Below are 22,943 nucleotides of genomic sequence, written 5' to 3' on the forward strand. Positions count from 1 at the left end.
AAAAAAGACCGTTCATTCATCAGCACACAATGAAAAAGTGTAAAATGTTAAAACGCCACGAATAGAAAGAATACTAGAAACGGTAACAAAGTATGGAAAGAAATATGGTTGCTTCATCCTTTTGCCCAAAACGACGTTTCGCATAAATTACCTGCCACCTTGTCGTTCGAGGAGGAATGTCTGTTCACTATTTCCCGTATTGTCCTCTCAATCTGAGTATCTCGTACCAGATAGGGAAAGCGAGATGAATCTGGTTATGATTATAAAAAAGCACACTAGGACTATCTGTCTAAGGGGAGGAATGCCTTCATGGAGGACTTTCTACGGAAAACTGTCTCGTAACCACATTATATGGAGAAACCACGGAAATGCCCATGCAGCCATCTCACTCGCCTAGAATCGAACCCATGTCGCATTACCAGCGCTTACTAAAATTCCCGCTCGGCCGCTGATGCGGAAAGTGTGAGATTAGAGGTTTTCTCTATCTCTGTCTGCCCTTTCATTCTTTATCTCTTTAATCTCTTAACTCCTATCTCTATTTTCACATCAGTAGCTTATATTGATATCTGCAACTATTAGTGAGATATTTTTTCTCAGGATTTCGATTCATGATTATTAAAACTTCTCTTTGGCTTCTTTTTTAATGATGTTTTTAATCTTAATTTACGTAATTATTTATTTATATATTATACATAATTTTAAATTATAAACAATAATAATAAAGGCATCTACACCTTATGATAATTAAATACTAAATGTAATAACATCATTATTTTCATAAATGAAACTTCCACATACCTAATGCTTATTTTTATTTAATAATGAGGCATTATTTATTTTTCATGTCAAACGCTGTTAACGCAGAGTAACATTTCAGGAATGATTGGTTTACATATTTGCTGAGGGGGGAAATGAACTATTTAATTAGTGCAATGTAGCAGTTTTTGAATTTCGTAGTTTAATCACGCAAAGGGAAAAAATATTTTTGCTAAAACAAATACTATGATTTCGTTTAAAACAATTTACAATGAATTAGGACACTATGAATTTCTTTCCATCTCTCTGAGTTTAAATAATAATATCTTTAAAATATTTGCTTTGTAAAAATTAGTACATTTTCATGCAAAGTGACTCCTTAACAAAAAGCTTCGCTATTCGGAATTTTCCATTCGCATAATGTGAAGAAGAGGGCATTTTCGCTAAAGAAAATTTCGTGAAGACAACTCTTCTGTTAGACTTACAATTTTCGTGTGTCCTGCAATTAATCAAAACCCAACCCAATCGAAAATGTGACAATTTTATTAAAATTGAGTTTTAATATAAAATAACGAATCAGATTCGCATTCGTCTTCTCAATTATTATCGAATTATTTCTTAATAATTAAAAAAATATGTATAATAAAATTTTTTCTGTTCGGGCTTTGTTAAGTAATATATAGAATAAGGGTCACTAAAACTTCGATCGTAAGCTTCCAATAGGTCACATCAGCGTTTTGGGTAGCTAACGTGAAAATGTTTTCCTTTAAAGCTATGATAAAGTTAAATAATAAATTCAAATCATATTTCGCGAGACACGTGATGAATAACGCTGTAGCAATAAATTACCTTAAAATGGAAACCGTTCCGTTGTATAGAGAATTATACAGAATTGAATTGAAAAACTATTATTTCGTAGAAAATTTATCAGAAATAGAAATTTAAGCTCAGTAGAAAGTTTCATCTTTGACATTTTCAAAACATTGATCGTCATTAATATAATATAATGAATAAATTGCTAATACATGAGTCAAACACACATCGTATAGCCCTACTTTATTTCGTTAAAGTCGTAAAAATGCTTTATACGAGTACAGGCAGATAATTGTCAAATAATTTAAAATTTTAGAATATTGCACCTGTTAACACAGTTCGGTCATAATCATATCAATGCATAAAAATACGATATAGAATACTGTTATTTATAGTCTATTGTCAGGTAAAATATTGTATGCAAAGAATTTGTTAGAAAAACAAAGCAGATACGCTTGAATTCAAGAACTAGGGAGCAAGTGGGTACTTTCGAGGGAATATTCCCTACATTAAGGGGGGTGGGGAAGAATGTTAGAAGTTTCGAGGAGCGCTGAAGAAAAAAGAATTACGAAAAGATTGATGCGGGACCCTCAATAAGTTACCGGCGATGGGGAAAGGAATTTTGGGGCGACACAGCATGTCCACGTGAAATTTTAGCGCAAATGCGTAGGTGTGAAAACAAACAAACAAACAGAAAAAGAGTGCAACACTTTCTGCACTCTATTAACTCTATCACAATTAAAATTTTTTTGTGCGCTGACATTAAATAAAAATCAAAAGCAAATTCATCAACATTCTTAATTCATTTTCAATTGCTTTATATATTTTATGCTTGAAATCTTAGTTATCAATGTGCATTTTAAAGGGAAATATGCACTGTCCATAAAAGTAGTTATATGTGGCCTTTATTTTCCGAATCGCTGGTCATAGGCATATACTGGCCTAGGATAATGATTTAAACGACACAAACATTCATACTTTATCATTTTAACTAATTTTAATTTATGTTTTATTAATTTCGTAAAATTTACGCAATGTGATTTTTATGTGGCTCCCGGTCCTTCTAATTTACGGGGGGGGGATGCTGTAGTCGTTTTAAAAAAGAAAATACAAAAGTTTTGATTTTCGTTCAACAAAAGTGAACGAGATATTTAATCTTAAATGTCGAGACCAAATTCAGGGGCTGTACACAAAACGAAGAATGTTTGCAACTGTACATAACTAACAATGAAATACGAACTTAGGAAAATGATGTTAAAAGATAAAGCGAAGAACTTTGCTATGCAGCGTGTCATGAAAAGTATTATCTCTATATATTTTTTATTTTTATAGGTTGATCCAGAAGTCATCGATAAATATTGCCTTTATTAGCACTCTTATCCGTATTTAATTTATACTTATAGAAATCTGTGTAAATTTATTAACCTATACCAGAGCTCAGTTTCTAAAATTAGAAGAAATTAGAAATTCCATGGGTATCTCACCCATGGAAGGTGGTCCGCAATGGCTAACAAAACTAAATAAATACAAAGGAAAAGAAAATCTGAAAGCTTTTAGATTTTACATTACTCCCAAAGGGGCGTTTTTTTAATGTTTTGTATGTTACCTTTATTTATTAAATATCATATTCTTCGAATTTAAAACACAAAATTCAATTCAAGAACAGCAATTTTAAGATGATAGCTTTAGAATTTCCGATACGCAGTCTCGCGCGTGAGAGATATTTTTTTTTCGTTCAGTGTTGCCATTGCTCGCTTCCAAATCGTTGATTTTGTTAATCAGAAATTCTTTAAATTGTTACAAACTATGAAATCGATAATAAAACAAATTCCAAATTAGGGCTTCCAGATGCCCATATTCAGGTGAAAATGTACGTTATTCAAAACTTGAATGGCTCTGAGTACCGTTGTTTTATCAGAATGCGGGAAACTTACATATATTTATGCAGATTCTTCATTATTTAATTTCTTTAAATATAACACAAGGCGATAATATTTGGTGGCAACAATTTGAAAAGTGAAACGTACATTTAAAGTTTCAACGCAAAATGCGAAAACGAAATAAATAGCCTAATAAACAAAATAATAAATAAATAATGAATAATAGAAGATTAAATGCAAAAAAATATTAATGAAATAAGCTAAATTAATCAATAATAAGTAAGTAATAAAATGAAAGTAAAGGAAAATTACAATAAAAACTAAATTAAACTATAAAATAAGTGAGTAAATTAATAACAAATTAAAAATAAAGTATTGGAAAAATTAAGTGAAGCAATAAAATGAATGAAAGGGCCTAGAGATATTAAGTCATTTCGAAGCAGGATAGATGAAATAAGCAATACCTTCGCAGGGACTCGAAACCACGGAAATATGTGCTGAATGTGTTGACTACTACACTGCGAAGACATACCTTTCGCAGCCAAAATTTCGCAAATCATTTTGCCATAATTACTCCTACTCAAGGTAAGGTTTTTGACTTACTCTGTTTTTTTATTTAAAATTTTAGCGAAGTTGCTTTTCTCAATTACACTTTCACAATTTGTTCACTTAAAATTCACAATTAAAAAAAAAAATGTTTTTATTATACTTAATCGAGGCTTTCCTTTTTAGTTGGTATACAGGACTGTTTCACTAATTTTCAATTTTTGAGATTATTATTGTATTTTTACAATTTTTTTTACTTATGTAAAGCATGTTCCTTTTAGAAATAAAAAATATTTTTACAGTATTTTTTACTCTTTCTGTTTATTATCTTATAGGTCTCAATTTTTTTATTATTTTAAATATTTACTGCTTTCGATTTTCAATTTTTGTATTGGGCAGCTGAAACAGGTCGGGAAAAGGGACAATTCAACGAGACTATAAATTATTCTAATTACTTTTGACGATTTAATTACATTTTTCTATTTTAAGTCTCAGTGAATTAGTCGGAACGAAACTTGTTTTAGCTGATCTAGTTAATCAACATTGTTTGAAGCCTCAAAACATTTTTCCTTGACAAGTTCTGTTTTGAGGCTCCAAACAAAAGAGAATAAGATATGTATTTATTTTACTAGTTTACCATTTTTGTTCTTCTACTTTTTAGGACTTAAAACATTTATGCTCACTTTTAGTTTTTGTTTAGTAGCATCCAATTCTAAAGTTTTTCGGAAACAAAACTAGGTAGAATTCAGACATTCTTACTGCTTAGTTGAATTTTTCATCTCGACTTCTTTAATTCATTTAAAATTTAGCAGCACTTAGCGCTATTTTGAACCTTACTATCATACTTTCTTAACGCAACTTCGACTCATTCCTATTTCTGATAAGGGAATAATAATAATAATAATAAGACAGGGTACCCAATGGTAAAGGAATGGTAAGTATTTTGGCTAGTATTTTTCGCTGTTGAATGAAGTTGCATCATGATTTGACTTCAAATCCATTTGCAGTCTTATTAATCAGATAGAGATAGCTCATGTTTCTTTTTTTAAACAGATGCTCCAGTTTTCTAGTTCATTCTTGTACTTTCGTCTTATCAAGAAAACTGATGCATACATTTGTAGAGACATCAGGTATTTTTTGGATGTAGGCAATATGAAAAATGAGCAATCGCCTTCGCCGGGAATCAAACACGGACCTCTTGAATACCGGCCCAGCGTGCAGAACCACTACACCACAAAGGCACGCTAGGAATGGGGGAGAAATACCTTATACATTTAATAGTGGTCAACAGTTTTATTAAATGTTGAAGAAAACTTTACATTAACATTCTACAACTGGCCTGTACAATAAAGCACCGTAACCGGTCTTATTTCGGTCTCCGGTACGCTCCAGTTGGAAACAGGGTTTTGATCAAATACTGAAATGGACTTCAAAGGTTGAATTAAAGCCGTGCCCGAAACCTGTGAACTAGGGCAAAGAACGTCTATGAACGAGCAGAACCTATTCTTTGCCTAGGGGGTATTGGTCGCCTACCTTTAGATCATCGATGACCAGTTGCCTTGAAGAACATAGGTGTAAACAAGTTTGACTTAATTTTAATAATCTATCTAAATTTAATATGCAACCTAGCTCTGGAAAGCATCCATTTTAGGTCACCATTGAAAAATTGCTTTGAATATAACTGGTGTTCCTTGCTTTTATTTTAATTTGAATATTGAAATTGACTGCGCGGGATCATATTGGTGATCTTCAAGCCATAGTTAGCCAATTTTAATTTTACCTTCAACTTAATTTAATAATATATCTAATTGTATATCTTTACATTTATTTTGCTGATAAATTTGTGTGTGAATTTTGCATCTAACACCATATATGTATTATCCACCATGGAGTATAGCGCATTTTAACACCATATATTATGAATTAATTACTATAAATGTTTTACCTAGTCCCTCTTTTCATTATGCTTTTCGAAGGAAATCAAAAGATCCTGCGAAATTGTCCCAAGCATACATGCAATCGAAATTAAAGGTATACTTTCATGCTTTCATTGCCTGAAACAATCTATGAATTACGTTTTCCAGTTTCATCGTTTTGGAAAATGCTCTTCGAATATTTTTGGATGCTCAAAAAATATAACTAGCCTAGATTTTTCGTAAATGCTAAATTTCATAAAGCATATCGTAATCAGATAATTTTCCTTATGCTACAAAACGTGAAAACGAAGCGACCAAATTTCAGTGCAGTTACAGAAACAAAAACGCTGTTTACATAGGTCAAGTCTCGCATTGCCAAAGCACGTGACACGTTCATTATTAGTGGAAATTTACGGCGAAAACCGCTAAATTTAGAGCCTGCAGAGAGGAGTTGAGCTGTAATCGATGAATCACCAACTCCCCTTAATCACAAGTGTCAGTTGTCATGTGACCGCACGATCTGTCATCCTCGGTATCGGTTGAGTGCGAAACCCTTTTTCTTTACCCTTTCGTGTTTTCCTTCCCTGATAAAGATCTCGCTTTGCCATTAAAGTGTCGGTTACGGATGCAGTTAGTTCATGATGAACCGATATGTTGACAGCGAATGAACATCAATAATACTGCCATCACATCTGTTTCGTTCGAGCTAATTTGCAGCATGTCAACATTTGCCAGCAAGAGGTCTGAGAAAATCCGTGCTTATGCCAATGTTTCCAAGCATTTTTTAGCCTCACAAATTTGCGTACATTCGCGATATATTGCAAGCCACTTACAAATAACTACATTTTTGTGCATAAGGTGGCTGAAAGCCACTGTCTCGCATATTTACATGATAATGATTCAGTCGTACACTTTATTTTTTATATAGTTGAACACTTCAACGGCCGAACGGGTAAGATCGCTAAGCCCTGCTAACTTGATCCGGATTTGAATCTTGACGAATGGAATGGCTTCATAGTTATCGTGTTTTTCCTCGTGTGTAACCTAAATATTAATCAGTTTCCCTTAACGAGTCCTCCACAAAAGTATCCTTTCCCCATACGGAGATAGCCTTCAAGTTGTTTTTATTAATTAATCTATAAGGTATTCTCCCACCTTCTTAGCATGTCTTTGTGGTGTAGTGGTCAGCACGCTCGGCGCGTATTCGAGAGTTCTGCGGTTCGAGTGCCGGCGAGGACACTGGTCATTTTTCATATCTCCTGCTTCAAAAAAATCCTAATGACTACAGTGGCGCCCGAACTAAAAGGGTGGTAGATGATGATTCGCAACCACCAGTATTTGGCAATTGGGTCCTCTAGTCCCCAGTCGCCCTTTAAAAGGAGGAGTATATAAGGTATTTCTCCCGCCTTCTTAGCATGCCTTTGTGGTGAAGTGGTCAGCACGCTCGGCACGTATTCGAGAGGTCCGCGGTTCGAGTCCCGGCGAGGGCATTGCTCTTTTTTCATCTCTCCTGCTTCAAAAAATCCTAATCACTCTACAAATCTGTTTTAGGCGTTTGATGTAACTCTACTGGTTTCTTATTAAAATGAATTCGTAATTACGGGCAGATGGCATTTAAAGGAAAAAAAGTTTACTTTATAACATTTTGTGACCAGCAATTTAGAAATTACGGGCTTAGGTTATTTATTAATATATGTATACGTTGGTAGCTTAATGCTTTCCATGTTTTGCGTCGCACTGCATTATAGTATACTACCAGAGAAATTACCATTCCCGTAGCTAGTGTCAGTGATGTTGCTATTCCATGTAGTACAAAGAGTCTAATTTATGTACCACGAGGCTGACAAATAGGCGGCTTACAACGTATTTCCGGTTAACATCAAATAAAATCCACTTTATCTTTCAAATGACAACTGTAATTTCTTAACACGGCGCTTCAATGCGCATTAAACATAGTTTTCAGTAACTTAAATTGTTATTTTATTTTTAATAATCTGTCTAATTTGTATAATTTAAAGTAAGTGCAATTTAAAAGATAGTCCACGGGCTGTTTTTATCAGTGCATGAAGGAGAATTATAATTAACAAAAAACGTTTTTAACGCCTTATATTAACGTACTTCATTCGATTTATTTTTATCATTTTTTATATTATCTAGCTGATACAAATTACATTATGATTAGTTGATAATTTTTAAAAATATTTAAAGCTTTGTTGTACTTCATGAAATATGTTTTAATGTCATTTTTAAGATAGCTTGTATAGAAGTTAAGATTAAGGTGCAGAATAATATAATTTCGATGAAATCGAAGGCAGCATAAGTTTCAGTTTTGACTGATTTCAATCAAAATAATATCTACTCCGACTAAGCAGGAATTTATTTAATTTTCTTTTAATTAATGCTAGTGGTTATATAATGGTATATGTTGTTCGAAAGTAAGTGCAGACGTCCCCTGCTCATGTGACCGTAAAACAAACCATGACAACGTTGTCAAAACTGAATTTTGAATTTCGAATTCAATTTATTACCTATTTCATATTTTGTAAATCTATTACGAATTTTTTATTAAAAATCTCAATGATTTCAAAGAGAGCAGTGGCAACACTGTAAGGAGTAAACCATTATTATCTCCTACGCGGGAGACTGTCTATCGGAAAGTATAACTGTTTTTAAATATTTTTAGCTCAAAGGGGAATACGCTAGCATGAATGTGAACTCGGCATTTAGGGGATTTCTAGCTGACGATACACATCTAGGTGACTAAATTATTTTATTTAGGTATCGATGGGGATACATTAGTGGCTATTTACAAATGAAAAAAGGGCTGATGATTGAGAGGTTGCATCTTTGTTGGCTAATCGTTACGTCTGAGTCGAAAGCACGACTGTTCTCCTTCTCTTCCATCATTCATCTCACTGCGATATAGTCAATTTTGTTGAGTTATGACAGTCCTGCTATTCACATGTATATATTATTTATGTGATTTGACAAATATTGGCGTTGTACAAAACATAAAAGCTTTGATTTATCTTTCGTACGGCCTTCGAAATAATCAGTTCTGAGGGTGCTGCCGTTCAGCAAAACATGATTTTCATTCGAGCTTTCGACCTTAATCACTCTGCTATTCATTTAGAAACTGAGCAGTTTAAAAGCAGTCAGCTCATTTTTTGATAACTTAAATCTTTATTTTTCTTTTCTCTAGTAATGAATCTTTTTTATATAAATTAGAATACATTTAATTTAAAATACACAAGCCGATAATTTTTAAGATCCCTTTCAGATTTAGTTAATCAAAAATGTTTTAATGTGGTATATTATGTTCTCCTAGGTGCAGAATAAACTCCTGGGTTTTCTGCTTTAAATTCATATCTCTAAGGTTTCTGACAGTAACTTAGTTGGCGATTTATCATTTTATGCCCTGCCAACACACCAAGATATAATGATAAAATTTTCTTTATTTTGTTTGGCAAATTTGTTGCAGACGATGCTATCTCACTTCGGTTTGCAACAGTATGATATCAGTTTGTAAGTTAAGGAAAGTGTTTACCCCTGTAAGACATTTAATGCTTAAATTATATACATATTTCTAGGCTTTTCCTTGAGTATTTAAGCAGCCACATATGCTGGACGTCACCCAGAAAGTTCCTTCTGCGAGATAAACTTCTGCCGAAGTACATTCAAGACACTATCATAACTTATGTCCCAGCAGAAAAATAAATTTCTGTGGAGCTCGCTTTCGTGCTTGTAATACACGATTACTTTATCACAGGATGGGATCATTGCAGGCCGGCGGAAGATGTTTTGCAACGTCGTTAGCAAAAGATCTTTCATTTTCTTTTTTGCTTGCACGTATCTGTATCTCTGCTTTAGGAAAAGAACCTGCAGTTATGAGTAATGGACGATTGTGGTACACAGTCCGCACGTGCTGGCACGTTTCTGTTCGTGGGCTTCTATAACAGCTGTCAGAATTTATTAGAAAAGAAAAGACTCCCGTAATTTCACAAAGAAATGATGCTCGTTATCGTAGAGGCGTTGTACAACGACTTTTAATGATTTAACATATTGTTACAAGCTGCGGGTTCGTGCAGATCTATCTTTAATAACTACGCCATATGAGCAGAAAGAAACTGATGTTTTATTACAGAAAATAATAGAACACAGCAAAGTACACGTCTGAAAATAGCGCATGAGTAACAATAGAGATAAGGTAAATTCTCGTAAGTATGCAAAAAATACACAAAGTACTCGTATTAGTCACTCAGTAAACTTTAAAGCATTAATTATTGAATAATAGCTCAATATACTTGCATAATTCTCAATTCGCTCTTCAACTAACTGAACGAACTTCAACTAACTCAGTTGGCTGAACGTAACCTTTACATTTTATTGCCCAATGTTCGGAAATTTTTAATTACAATCTCTCTTAGACTTCTGAAACATATTTTCCAGGAACTTCCAAAACGTCGTCGCGACAAAAATTGTCACCAAGACAGTGTCCGCCTATAATTTCGGCTTCTAACTAAGCTGTTTTCACAATTTAAATTCTGATTCATTCAGAATTACGAGATATATAGATTTATAGACGAAAAAAATCAAAAGTGTAATCCTAAATTCATATATTTACATTTCATTTTATTTTTATTATTTTATTTTCTCCGTGAATATCATGATTTGTGGAAATTTCGAATAATTGCTGAACATTTCTAGAAATATCCTGAACTTTGGGGAAATTTTCAACGCTTTTGGATATAAATACTTCTTTCTGTGCATTGTGTACAGCCGTTTAGATATCCGTTTACAAAAAAGATTCATGCAGAATGGATATGATGCATGAATGACTGCTTATACTTAAATTAAGGCATTTGATGTAGGTAACCCTGGAAAATAAATGTCAGCCATATGAGCAGGATAATCGTCTCTCCTGTAGTATCTCAGAAGATATGACCGCTGGAGGTATTTGTCCCGCGTTTGAATGTTGACATATGTAGTGGTTTGATGAGTGTTTACTTTTCAATACGAGCCAGCACAAGTCTTTCACCATAATGGATCAAATAAACGGCAATGGTTAAGAAGGGTATTATTAGCTGTCAGTAAAAGACTGCGAATTTTTGGACCAGCTCCAACCTCAGTCTTATCCAAAACCAGCACTTACGAATCATATGCCTATAGATGTCAACAGGCTGTAAATAATAATAGACTGTACATGTTTCAGCTCTTAAATGAATTTTAAGAGTAAAATAAATGTGTTGTCTCCAAATCTCTGCTAGACAGCCTAATATTTTGTGAGTTGTAGCTGTTTAGATTAGAAATTTAGAAATCGTTATGTACGGCAGTGATAATATTATAGATCAAGAAAATGCCACTTCTTCTGAAACCAGCGATTATTTATGTGCCTCTGATTTTGCCCTGTAGTCTTTTTTTTTGGGGGGGGGGAAGTATAGAATGATGGCCTTTGAAAAAGTATGTTATGAAGTCATGTTGGATTTCTTCTGGGATCCAATTAATTGGCTGAGAAACCTTTTTCATCAGAATATTGTAACTGGTGAAGCATCTTTTAAGGCAAAGATTGTTGCTTGAAAGTCTACATGAAATTTTATTTCCGAGGAGAGCTTCCGTCGAACACTTTCTTCAAGATCTTCGTGGGTAGTTATCAGTTCAACCTTGAAGACAAGAAGTATGGGCATTTTCTTATTTTAGTTTCTTTACGATTATACTCTCCTGTAATGAGAATAAGAGAAGGACAAAATAGAGCTACTAAAGTTTGAAAGCGGTTGTGGTTGTGACGAGTGAGACGTTCTATTATTCCTCTCTGAGGATATTTTGGTGCAAACTTATCTCCCACCTAATATCGAGGTAAAAAGGTAAGCTCCGTTTAGTGCCTTAGGTTAGTGGAACATGCAGGCATTATCATTAGCGGCATGTTTTGTGCAAAAGCAATACTTTCAAAGTTGAGTGGCATGTTAACATAACACAGAACAGCAGTCCACAAACATCTTAAATCTGTTTTTAACAATAGCTTTCTATCAAAAACAGTAAATATGTTCTGTTTAGTTTACATGTTTCACACTGCAAGGATAGGTACAGTTAGAAGTGGGCAGTACTCCAGAAATTCCCTATTAGTCGTACAATGATAGCAGTATCACTTTGTAATTTCTGAGATTTTGTTATAATTACTGGTGTTCGGTTTACTGATCTATTCATTTCATCTTTTAGGTCCGCCGGGCAAGCGAGGAAAAAGAGGACGAAAAGGAGAAGGTGGAGACGTTGGACCACCTGTAAGAAACATGGTTTTTATTTATTTATTTATTATTTTAGCCAGATTTATTTCTTCTTTATGAGCTTTCACGAAGGAAGCGAATTTTACCCACATTATATTTCTTGAAAAATAAATTTAATATTATTTAGTTTGTAACAAAAATTAGCTGATACATAATTAATTGTGTCGGAGGCTATTTTCCGGTACCTTAACCTGGTGATTCCGAATCATATGTATCCATAACTGCAATGACCCGGTAAACGCTAGGTGCTCCGAATTCCAATATCTAGATTATTAGGATCGAAGGATTTGATGACTTTGGCACTATGGGTAATTTTGATTTGATGTTTTTAACAGTATTTTTTTTTTAATCTGTGTTGGGTGTGCTGTGTTACCCATGAGGCCATATTATCGGCCAAGAGGGTTGGAGCACACTCGTATATTACATTACATTACATCCAATTTAATAGGCAGGTATCAAAACCTCTAATTATTCACAGTACGAGTCTTAAGAAATCCAACTATCCTATCATAATATTCGAAATTTTCAGTACCCGGATTTCGTTCACTGAAGTTCAGTTAACCTGGATTGTTACAATAGATCTCCGTTGGAACATTTGTCCTTCCTGATCTTTGTAAAAATTAAGCTTATTAACCCCTGATAAATGTATAAATGTTTTGTGTAGAATTCTGCTTGTATAAAATCTTCAATCAATGTCATTCAGACCCTTTTAGTGCTATCGCTTATGCAAACGTACTGGCTTGTGCAACTAATTTGCACTTTGATGAGGACTACGGAAACTAGTTTTATGATTACATGCTTCGCCTAGCCAGGTTCTTTGGGACTACGGAAAGAAGAAGTTTCTAATCATGACAAAGGTTAATTACCATGAAATTTTACAACTGATTTCACTATGCAAATTTCTGGTCTTGCAAAAGAGAAATCGTTGTCATTTCTCTTGCGGCAAGTATTAGTTACTAGCCTCACGCGCAAGATACACAGTTAGTGAATAGCCAACTACATCTTGAAAAATTAGATTTTCTCTTTATAAAACGGGTGCAAAAGTCTCTCCATGGCATTAAATTATGAAGCAAGAATGTCGCATCAAGTTTTCTGTTAGATCCTGCTGTTTTCAACAGCTGTTTCTAGATAATAGATATTTTATTCTCTATCTTGGATTGTAAGACCTATCTCTGTTATTCCACATAAACTAAATTAGATCCTACAATGAACCTGGCGAATTCTCGCACAGGCGTGAATAAATTACCAGCATAGAAGAAAGGGTGGGAAACAACCCTTTAATTAATTCAAACTAATTTAACAGAAAGGCACGGACTTCTTGCGTTACAAAAACACCGTTCTCTTGCGGTGGTAACTAAACGTAGACTATAATACAAGTCAAATCTGAAAATAAATAGTGCAAGAATGCACTTCAATTTACGCCTAAGAGGAGGACTCATAGAAATCTAACCGGCGTGGTACTAAACTGATAAGGCCAAGAGGCTTACTAGCGTGACCGCGAAATAACAGCAAAACGTGCGCTTGGCTAGCGAAACACGCTCTGAATAAACTGAGATAATCACACGTTTAAATAGCACTTAACTTTAAATTTACATCCTAGCGAGAGAATGTGAGGGGATGTTGAGAAGGTTAAAACAGGAAAACTTAAAATAAATTTGTTATGCAAAATAAGGAAAACCCTACAGGATTTTTGAGGATTTATTCTTAAAGTAGAAAACCAACTCTTCAGTTTAAACCAAGTGTTAAATTGCAATCTGAATACGAAAATTAAATTTCAGGTTTTAAAAATTTCTCTTTATTTATTAAAATTTTTTATTTGCTTATTTATTTTGTTATCATTTGCGCAATTTAAAATTTTTTGAAAAAATACTGCTTTAATTATTTTGAAAATTTCGTGTTCAGTTCTTTGAGGTTCAAACTGCATTTAGAAATTACCACACTTCAGTTCCTTTTCTTGGTTTATTCATTTGCGGTTTTTCATTTTTTCACTGATATATTATAAAAAAGATTCTTTCTGACGTTATAATCTTTATTCAGATAAACCAACAGGAACGAAAAAATAAAATTTCTCACTTGTATTGCAGTAAATATCGCTTACAGTCACAAATGGAGAGAGAAAAAGCAGTTATTAGGACGGGGTGTAGCCATAGTTAATTCGGACGCCTGAAGTTCTGCTTTCATTTCTGATATCAAAATCAGAACTGATGATACTAATTTTTTGTAAGTAACTATGAGTAAATGCTAGGAAAATGAAATATATTTATTTAAATTTTTTATTTGCTTATTTATTTTGTTATCATTTGCGCGATTTAAAATTTTTTGAAACTCGGACTGTTAGATATTCCCATCCCGCGATGATTCCTGCGGCACAGTAAGTCCAATCGACATGTGTTTCATACAATGAAGAGAAGCTTGAACTTCTTACTTGCTGTGATACCCGTGAGAATAATGAGCATATAGGAAGTATCTTGGCCCATGAAGCAAACGATTGCATTATTGTATTTAAGTTTTTGCTAAGGCAACCAAATATGAGCAACTGCGTCCATTTTACTGTTCATATTCGGCTTCCAATATCGTAACTATGAATCCAGTGTAAATATGCGCCCAAATGAATACTTTTGAACTACTGCTGAATGCTAGAAAAAATTCATTTCGGCAAAAAGATCGTTTCGAACAATTACATTTCTTGCAAGCAAGTAACAGTTCTATTTCTTCAATTGTTCTGTTATTTTTTGCTAAAGGACTTACGTCAGTTTCTTGAAAAATTACGTAAATCATTTTGCGCAAAGTTTCCTTTTCCTTAAATATCTTTGTTCTAGCTGATGTTATGACTGATCGCAAGACAAAGATTTTATATCCTATGCTTATATCTTACCATTTCAAGTTTATTAAAATCTTCTCAGATCAAGCAAAAACTTAAACTAGTTCTTTGCCTTGTAGTTAAAATTAATAAAAATTATATTATAAATGTAATATATTCGAATTTATGTAAAAAAGATTCATTATTAAGGAAAAGAAAAATAATTGAATTTATCAAAAAATAAGCTTATGCTTTCAAATAGCTTGGTTTTAAGTTTCGAGATTGTTGATTCTTCGTATCTTATGTTTCGGTCAAAAAACAAGTAAGTTGCTTACGTAGGTGGGAGAAATCTATTCTTGTGTTATTAATTTAACCAATTAAGTGCATTAAAGAGGGTAATGTGGAAATTAATTGTGCATAATTTTCTGTAAATTTTGGAAATTTTTATAACAGTAATATGTAATTATGTTGAATATATAATACAAGGGATATGTGAAGGAGAAATGTGTTATAAATATGTGAGTCATATCAAATAGTTTGTGCTTTTGCGAATTTTGAAACATATAATGTCGAAAGAGAGATATAATCAGTCATATTTTTTCATTTTTGTTCCGTTAGTTTCGTTTTTAAAATAGAAGAAATATGTAGAACTTAGCATTAAGCACTCCTGCACCTAAAAATATTTTTGAAGATGATGATACCCTTTCAAAATATTTTATAACATATTTTATTTTAAAAAATATTTTATAATTTCTTTAGTGGTAGGGGAATTTTTTCCCTCTTCCTTACTCTCTGAGCAACAATTAATTTAAGTAGATGCTGAAAATAAATAATTATACAATTGCTTTAATCTGAAATATTTAGTCCTAGTCATTGTATATGCAACAAAGCACACTAGATGGCAGCACCACCTGGATAAGACATTCTTGGACGTGTTTTAACTAGTCCCGGGCAAAGAAATAGTGCTATACATGCCTATTTAATTGAGAAATTTGTATCCTGTTGTTACTAGTTTATGGTTCTCATAATGCTTTTGTATGCTTGCAGGGACCAGTTGGGCCGCCGGGGAAACCTGGTTTTCCGGTAAGTACTATTAAAATTGAGTGTTATGACAAAATCTGTAGTTTCTTTGGTAATTTCTTTTAGATATACTCGTATATTGAAATACTGTTCCTAGGAGATAACAATTAATTTCTAATATTAAGTACATATATATATGAACTATATTTTGATCATGAATTAGCTTCCTGATGACGACTGATGGTATATAAAGATGTTTACGTAACACAAATTAACGGCTGCACTCTGCGTTTCCGTTCTTCTCTTTCATACGAATTTTATATATGAGAGTGAGATTAACTGTGATTTATACATTTCATACTTTCTTGCAGGGTAAAAAGGAGTTATTCCGTTTAAAGAAATTCATTGCAGAAACATTTGTTTTGCTGTTTGATGATTGCTTTTAAAATTAATTAAGATAATTTAATTTTCACTAAAACAGTTCTGATTTATATTGTGGAAGTGTTTCTAATGGGATGTGGAACATGGAAAAAAATTCTGAAATAAATCTGTGTATTTTATGGAAATGTAGCAAAATCCTAATACTGTTTTCGTTTCCGAAATTTAGGGTGCCATTGGGATAGATGGGCCGAAGGGAGATCCGGTGAGTAAGTTTTTATTGAAGTGCTTAAAAGTGTTATCAGTGTATTTAAGAATTCTCTCATTAGCAAACTGTTAAATCATTCTCAATTTTACGAACATTTGAGAAATTTATGTTATAAGTAAACGTAATCTAACAAATTTTATTACAGATAAAGAGAATTTCTGAATGCACAAATAGTTTATTTTTATTCAAAACTGAAGCCTTCAGATGTGATATCTTGCATCATAAACCTGGACGAAAAAATATTATGCCCTAATCTACTAATGAGTTCCCCCCCCCATCTAATCCCAACATCTAAATTGTGTTTCATTCTTTTATGACACGGTTATTAATTCTATTAATAGCCTATATTATACGTTTCATTACTTAGATAGCTTTCTTAAAACCACGCCTGTAGATAGTTTTTGATATTTTACGGAGCAGATCGCATAAAGAATTGATGCTTTTTTCTGATGTTCTTTTATGTTTTAAGGAATTCTGATTACTTTGAGAGGTGGTTATCTACTGGTAGTGATCGCCATGAGGGAGTTCACTGCATATGTTGTATTTTATTTACATTGTATTGTTTCTCAGGCTTACTGAATATTTAATTTTTTATTATTATTTCAGGGCGAGAAGGGTGAAAAAGGTGATAAGGTGAGTGATAACAGATATTTATGCCTACTGTTGTATTTAAAAGATAGCTATTTAGGATTCAGAAATGTTAAATGCACATTTTTGCATGCTCTCAAGTTACTTTTTATGCGGAGTATTACTACCCAACAGCAGTAAAGTGGGTAAAGTCGCTGAGTAGAAAAGATGTTGAACACTAGCAGTTCAGTCTGGGGTTCAAATCCTGGCAAACGAGCTGGCTGCATGGACATATTCGTAGTTTTCCCCATGTATAAGGTATATATGAGCCAGTTTCCCTTCGAAAGTTCTCTACAAAAGCCTCCCTGCTCTTAGACAGATAATCCTCAAGTGCTTTGTCTCGAGGATTAAATAAACCTCGTGCCGTAATTAAATAAACCTATCAAACCGAACCCATGCGCGTTATATAATATGCATAATAAATCCATTGCATATAGTACATATGTGTGTGCAACGGTATATTACAAGATCACCAGAAAATGAAGGCCTTCGAAAGGCTTCTAAATTTATGAAGGGAATTATAAAGGCTTGCTTATAAAATTCGGTTATCTTCAGTTTACGAAGCACTGCTTTTAATTTTTAGGAAGAGATGCGTGTAAAATATCGTGATATTAAATTGTCCATTGGAAGTTTGCTTGCAACAAAAAGCTTTAAAAATTTTATTGATACTCAGATGTATCCAAGCACGCATAGACCATCATTATTGGTAACCTATATTGTGTAATTCTAGCCTTGTAACTTAAGTTCCGTGATGGGTTTTGTAGGAAGATCTCCAGTCACCAAGTGATGACAACAATCCTTTACCGTTACATAAGACAGCGTTTTTTCAGCAATTAATAGGCGATTTTTTTTTCCGAATTAGTTTCGCTGAGTGCCATGTCTTAAAATATAAATAACCTCATTCATTCAGACGTCAAATCTATTAATTGACTTATTTTGCGTCAGATTAATATCCATACGTTATAAACAATGTATACTCTGAGGAAGTTTTAACCACAAGTTCAGAAATTTCTCAGTTTTAAGTACTTTTGAAGGTTTTAAAAGGATGTCAAAATGTTCACTAAACAACCTAATACAAGTACTTTCATTCAAAACGCTTGAAGCGAAAGACGATGGAAACAAAGACATAAGATGCATTGACTAAATAAGCGTGGCCAAGGTGAATTTGAGATGTGCTACAATTTGTCTTATATCAGTATATATCAGGCCTTCTGATTCTGGTAATAGTTTTGGATCGTAGCATATAAAAATGGTAGAACAACCATCATCTATATTTGGAAAAAGGGTGATATCCAAGCTTTAGCCAGTGTTCTTAAGAAACTTCTTCTCACTGGGTTCAGACAAATCTTAGTCGTATTCGTAAATGTGTACATTTAATTAGTTCTCAAGAATCCTTTTAAAATGAATATGTATTCATTTGAATAGCTTCCTTTGTATCCTGCCGCTAGTAGTATTCCTTTCCGTATAATTTTGATAAAGAGACCACAATATAATCTGTTCAGATGACCATTCGCTGGCCTAGTAGTTTTTTATGACTTGGCCGATACGTTTTAAACGATTGGCTACTTTTATTATGTCAGTACTATGTGCACAGTTCGTAAGAACGCATGGTTAGAATCAAGCTTCTTTTTGGAGGCATACTGCTTTTAAAAAATTGTGCCCGTAATATCGCCTAAAATGGTGCGAACTGCCATTTTTCTGTGGTGTCTTCAAAAGGAAAAGTACTTGCTAAAAAGCATCCTACAATATTTGACCTTGAAACAACTCTTCGACGTAAAGTTAATCTAACAAATTTGAAATAAGTGATGAAAACTTGCAAGAGCTTTAGAAGTATGCAGCATCAGATTCGGCTCTGTTTGGCATTAGTTGTAGTGTCTCATGTTCTATGATAAGATCTCTGTTTCAACATCTTCTATGATAAGGGCTTGTTTATCATGAATCAATCTGGAGAGAAGTTGGCATTCATTATCACGTAATACATGCAGAAGAAAAGTATGTGGAAACTGCACGGTGTGCATTAGAATAATGAAGAACAACCGAAAAGGACTGCAGTGGCGTAGCGAGAGGGGGGCATGGGGGTGCATGATGCCCCGGGCGCCGCTCGTAGAGGGGCGCCAAATGGTCTCCAAACAAGATTTTCCGGAAAATTTCAGTTTTCATTTTGATCGATTTCTGGAAAATATATTTAAACTTAATAACTATTGTAATTATTTATATATAATTAATTATTTATTTTCTTGATTTGTTTGATAAAATGTGTAACAAAATGTTTGCAGTACATCAACCAAAACGTTCTTCCTGACCACTTTATTTCTCCAAAGTAGAGATATATTTATATTTTTTTTTAACGAAATGCACGTATATGTTCTGCTTTTATTTTAAAACGATTTCTCAAACATATCCAGTTTCTAAAACCCGATTCCATAATCTGGAAATGACATTTTGGGACAATCCTAACGCTTCCGCTACAATGGATTGCGTTTGACTCTCCTGTAAACGACTGATGTCCTTCCTGGCTACCGATTCAACTATGTCATCTTGCTGAGACATCGTATATTCACTGCTACGAAGCATTCAACGCATGTGAATTGTTTTTAATCTCCTATTACAAAAGGAATACTGCAGGTAGCTCCTCACTCCTTATCTAAAACGCATAGTTTTTGACGTCACAGACTAAATTTGCATATTCCCAACTTTGTAAACGTTATAATTTTCCTTTATAATCTCTTCTATTTCCTTTTGTTCAAAAAGGTTGTTGATTATATGGTTATTTCATACCGAACCCACAATATCCCCTAATTGTTTTGAGCAGTGAATGTGACTGTATGACGTTACTCCGCAGTAGAAAAGAAACGGAACCTAAAACTCCATTACAGATCTATAGATAAAATGTTTTTCCAAACCTAAGTGTCGCACTTCAAATACTACTTACTATTTCATTATCAAATGCTAATTATGAACGTTCGTTCAGCATATTAAATAAATTTTCACATATTTACGATCAACGATGTGACAAGATCCCTTAAGTCATCTAGCATTTTTAAGTGTGGAAAGAGAAAAATTTGAAAGGGTCGACTTTGGTGAAGTAAATAATAAATTTGCTTCATACAAGGTAAGAAAAATGTATACATAGTAGTTAATTGTATTCATGTATTATATTATTATTAATAAATATAAGTGCTCGACCAAGTCGAGGTGCACGTGATTGAAGGGAGATGAGGGCAAATTAAAATTTTAAAGTTGTCTGGTTGTGTGTCTAACAATTTTAGATCTTTGGCACTCCAAGCACGAACGTGTCTAGTTGGCTATGTCCTTTTGCATGCTAGGCCATACGAAACGTTGGTGTATCATTTTTTTTTCGAAGCCTTGATGCCAGGATGTGACAGACGATGTAACTGACTAAAAATGGCATGGTGAAATCCGGAGGGAACAAAGGTCGAAATCTTGAATCCTGAACATCACAATTAAGTGATTTTCCAGGTGACAGCTGCATCGGCTGCAAGTTGAGATTGGTGGAAGATTTGCTTTTCAAGAGGTTTTGTAGTTCTGAATCCTGGTGTTATTCATCGGCAAGGGCAGCAAACTTTATTGGCGAAGGAACGGCTAGTTCTTCAATACGAGACAAGGTGTCTACAACAATATTCTGCGAACCCTCAATATAACGGATAGCTGTTGAAAATTGCCCTATGAAGTCTAGGTGTCTCATTTGACGAGGAGAAGTTTTATCCTGTTGAAAAGCATAAAGCATAAGCCTTTTTAAAGGGCGACTGATGTTTTCAGGGAACCCCATCGCCAAATCCTGGGTGTGGAGAATCCTCATCCTTTTAGTTCGAGCGCCATTGTAGAGACATTAGGATATTTGGAAGCAAGAGAGATTGAAAAATTAGCAACCGCCTTCGCCGGAAATCGAACCACGGACCTCTGGAGTACCGGCCCAGCATGCTGAATCACCAGACCACACCACACCATGAAGGCACACTAGGAAAGCGGAAGAAATACCTTATAAACGTAGAGTGATAATGGTTTAATGCGGAAGGATACTGCAAATTTGTTGACGAAATTAAATCATTTTTGCATTTTTGGAACGCTTCGCAAGATTCTGTGGTCCAGGTTATAACGCGTTTATCGTTTTTCTTGCTTCCAACCAAAAAAGAATTTAGAGGTGCTTGTATGGTTACTGCATGAGGTAAGAAACGTCGATAAAAATTGAGCATAGCAAGAAATCTTAAGTTCGTCACTGTAGATGGTTCGGGCATATCGCGGATAACGGTGACTCTGGAAGGGGTTGAACGCCATCAGCGGAAATTTCATGACCAAGAAAGAATACTCTTGGTTGACCAAAAACGCATTTGGAAGGATTAAGACTTAACACCGTACCTTTGAAAACGTTCAAAAACTGTTCTCAAATGTGATAGGTGTTCTTGCTCTGTAGAGGAGGCGATTAAGACGTCATCAAAATAAAGTACACGAAAGTCGAGGCCGATTAACACCTGATTCATGAAGAGTTGGCACGTTCGAGCAGCACTGCATTAAGTCGAAAATCATGACCGGAAACTCAAATAGTCCAAAAGGCGTAATAACCGCAATTTCAGCTGGGTTAACAGCTGGGACTATCAGCTGGGTTAACGGGCATTTGGTGATACGCCCGCTCAAGATCAAGGGTTTTGAAAATAGCTTTTCCTTCTAAAACTTGCATACAGTCTTGAATGCGCGGGATTGGGTAACGATGAGAAATTGTAGCTGCATTTAACCGGCGATAATCGCCACTTACCATTTTGTTTCCGAACTAGATGGAGCGGACTGGCCCATGAACTTTTTGAAAGACGGCAAATTCCCTTTTCCATCATGTATTAAAATTCCCCTTTGGCGGCTTTAAGCTTGTCCGGAGGTAAGCGTCTAGGTTTAGCGGCAATTGGAGGTCCGTTAGTTTCAATATAATGTAGTACATCGTTCTTGGGTTCGGAAATACCCATAACTGTGCGCGTGATTGTAGGGAATTCTCTAAGAAGTTGATGTCATGGGGAGTTACCCGAAATCAGTTTAATGCTCAAATCTTCACTATTGCAAATTACTCCATGATAAGTTAAGTTGGTTATGGAATCTATCAAACGGCGATTTTTAATATCGATAAGCAAAGAAAATTTATGTAAAAAGTCAGCGTCAATAATAGGGCAGTAGCAATAATAAATTGTCATTGGAAGTTGCGGCGCAATCTTAAATCAACATATATCAGGCGTTCACCAGAAGTTTGAATAGGAGTTCCATTTGCTATATAAAGTTGTAACTTAATAAAGCGCTTTTGTTCGTGAAAATGTGGTGGAACTACAGAAACATCAGCCCGGTGTCTACAAGAAACCTTAAGCCCGAATTCTTTTCGATGACGAAAAGGCGTGCAAAATTCCGGCCGCTGTCATTCATGACTTCGACCAACGGCCCTTCTCGTTTACCTGGTCACGGTGGGTGGCATTTGTTGGCACGGTGGGTCCCACGGAGGGTGGCATTTGTTTGCCTTGTTTCCAAATTTGTGGTGGTAAAAAACAAATACCCGGAGGAGGGCTTTCATAACGTTTGCTCAGTGGGTTAGGACGTGTATTTGACTACGTGATGTGGAGAGGTTGCGGTGAAAAGGTTCAGCTTGGATGGCTACTAACTGAGCAACCT

General features: G+C 34.4%; 1 protein-coding gene across 1 annotated transcript in view; it reads left to right on the top strand.

Annotated features, from left to right (window-relative positions):
* Window positions 1-10,851: 10,851 nt before the first annotated feature.
* LOC118193495 (uncharacterized) overlaps window positions 10,852-22,943 on the top strand; it is a 111,044-nt gene continuing 98,952 nt past the window's right edge. The window contains exons 1-5 of the mRNA XM_085812433.1: window positions 10,852-10,864; window positions 12,125-12,186; window positions 16,037-16,072; window positions 16,617-16,652; window positions 17,262-17,288. Coding sequence (XP_085668559.1) covers window positions 10,852-10,864; window positions 12,125-12,186; window positions 16,037-16,072; window positions 16,617-16,652; window positions 17,262-17,288 — 174 coding nt within the window. The remainder of the gene's footprint in view (window positions 10,865-12,124; window positions 12,187-16,036; window positions 16,073-16,616; window positions 16,653-17,261; window positions 17,289-22,943) is intronic.

Source organism: Stegodyphus dumicola, chromosome 3 (genome assembly GCF_044657685.1).
Source record: "Stegodyphus dumicola isolate Sdum_Otavi_A_Nest chromosome 3, ASM4465768v1".
Lineage (NCBI taxonomy): Eukaryota > Metazoa > Arthropoda > Arachnida > Araneae > Eresidae > Stegodyphus > Stegodyphus dumicola.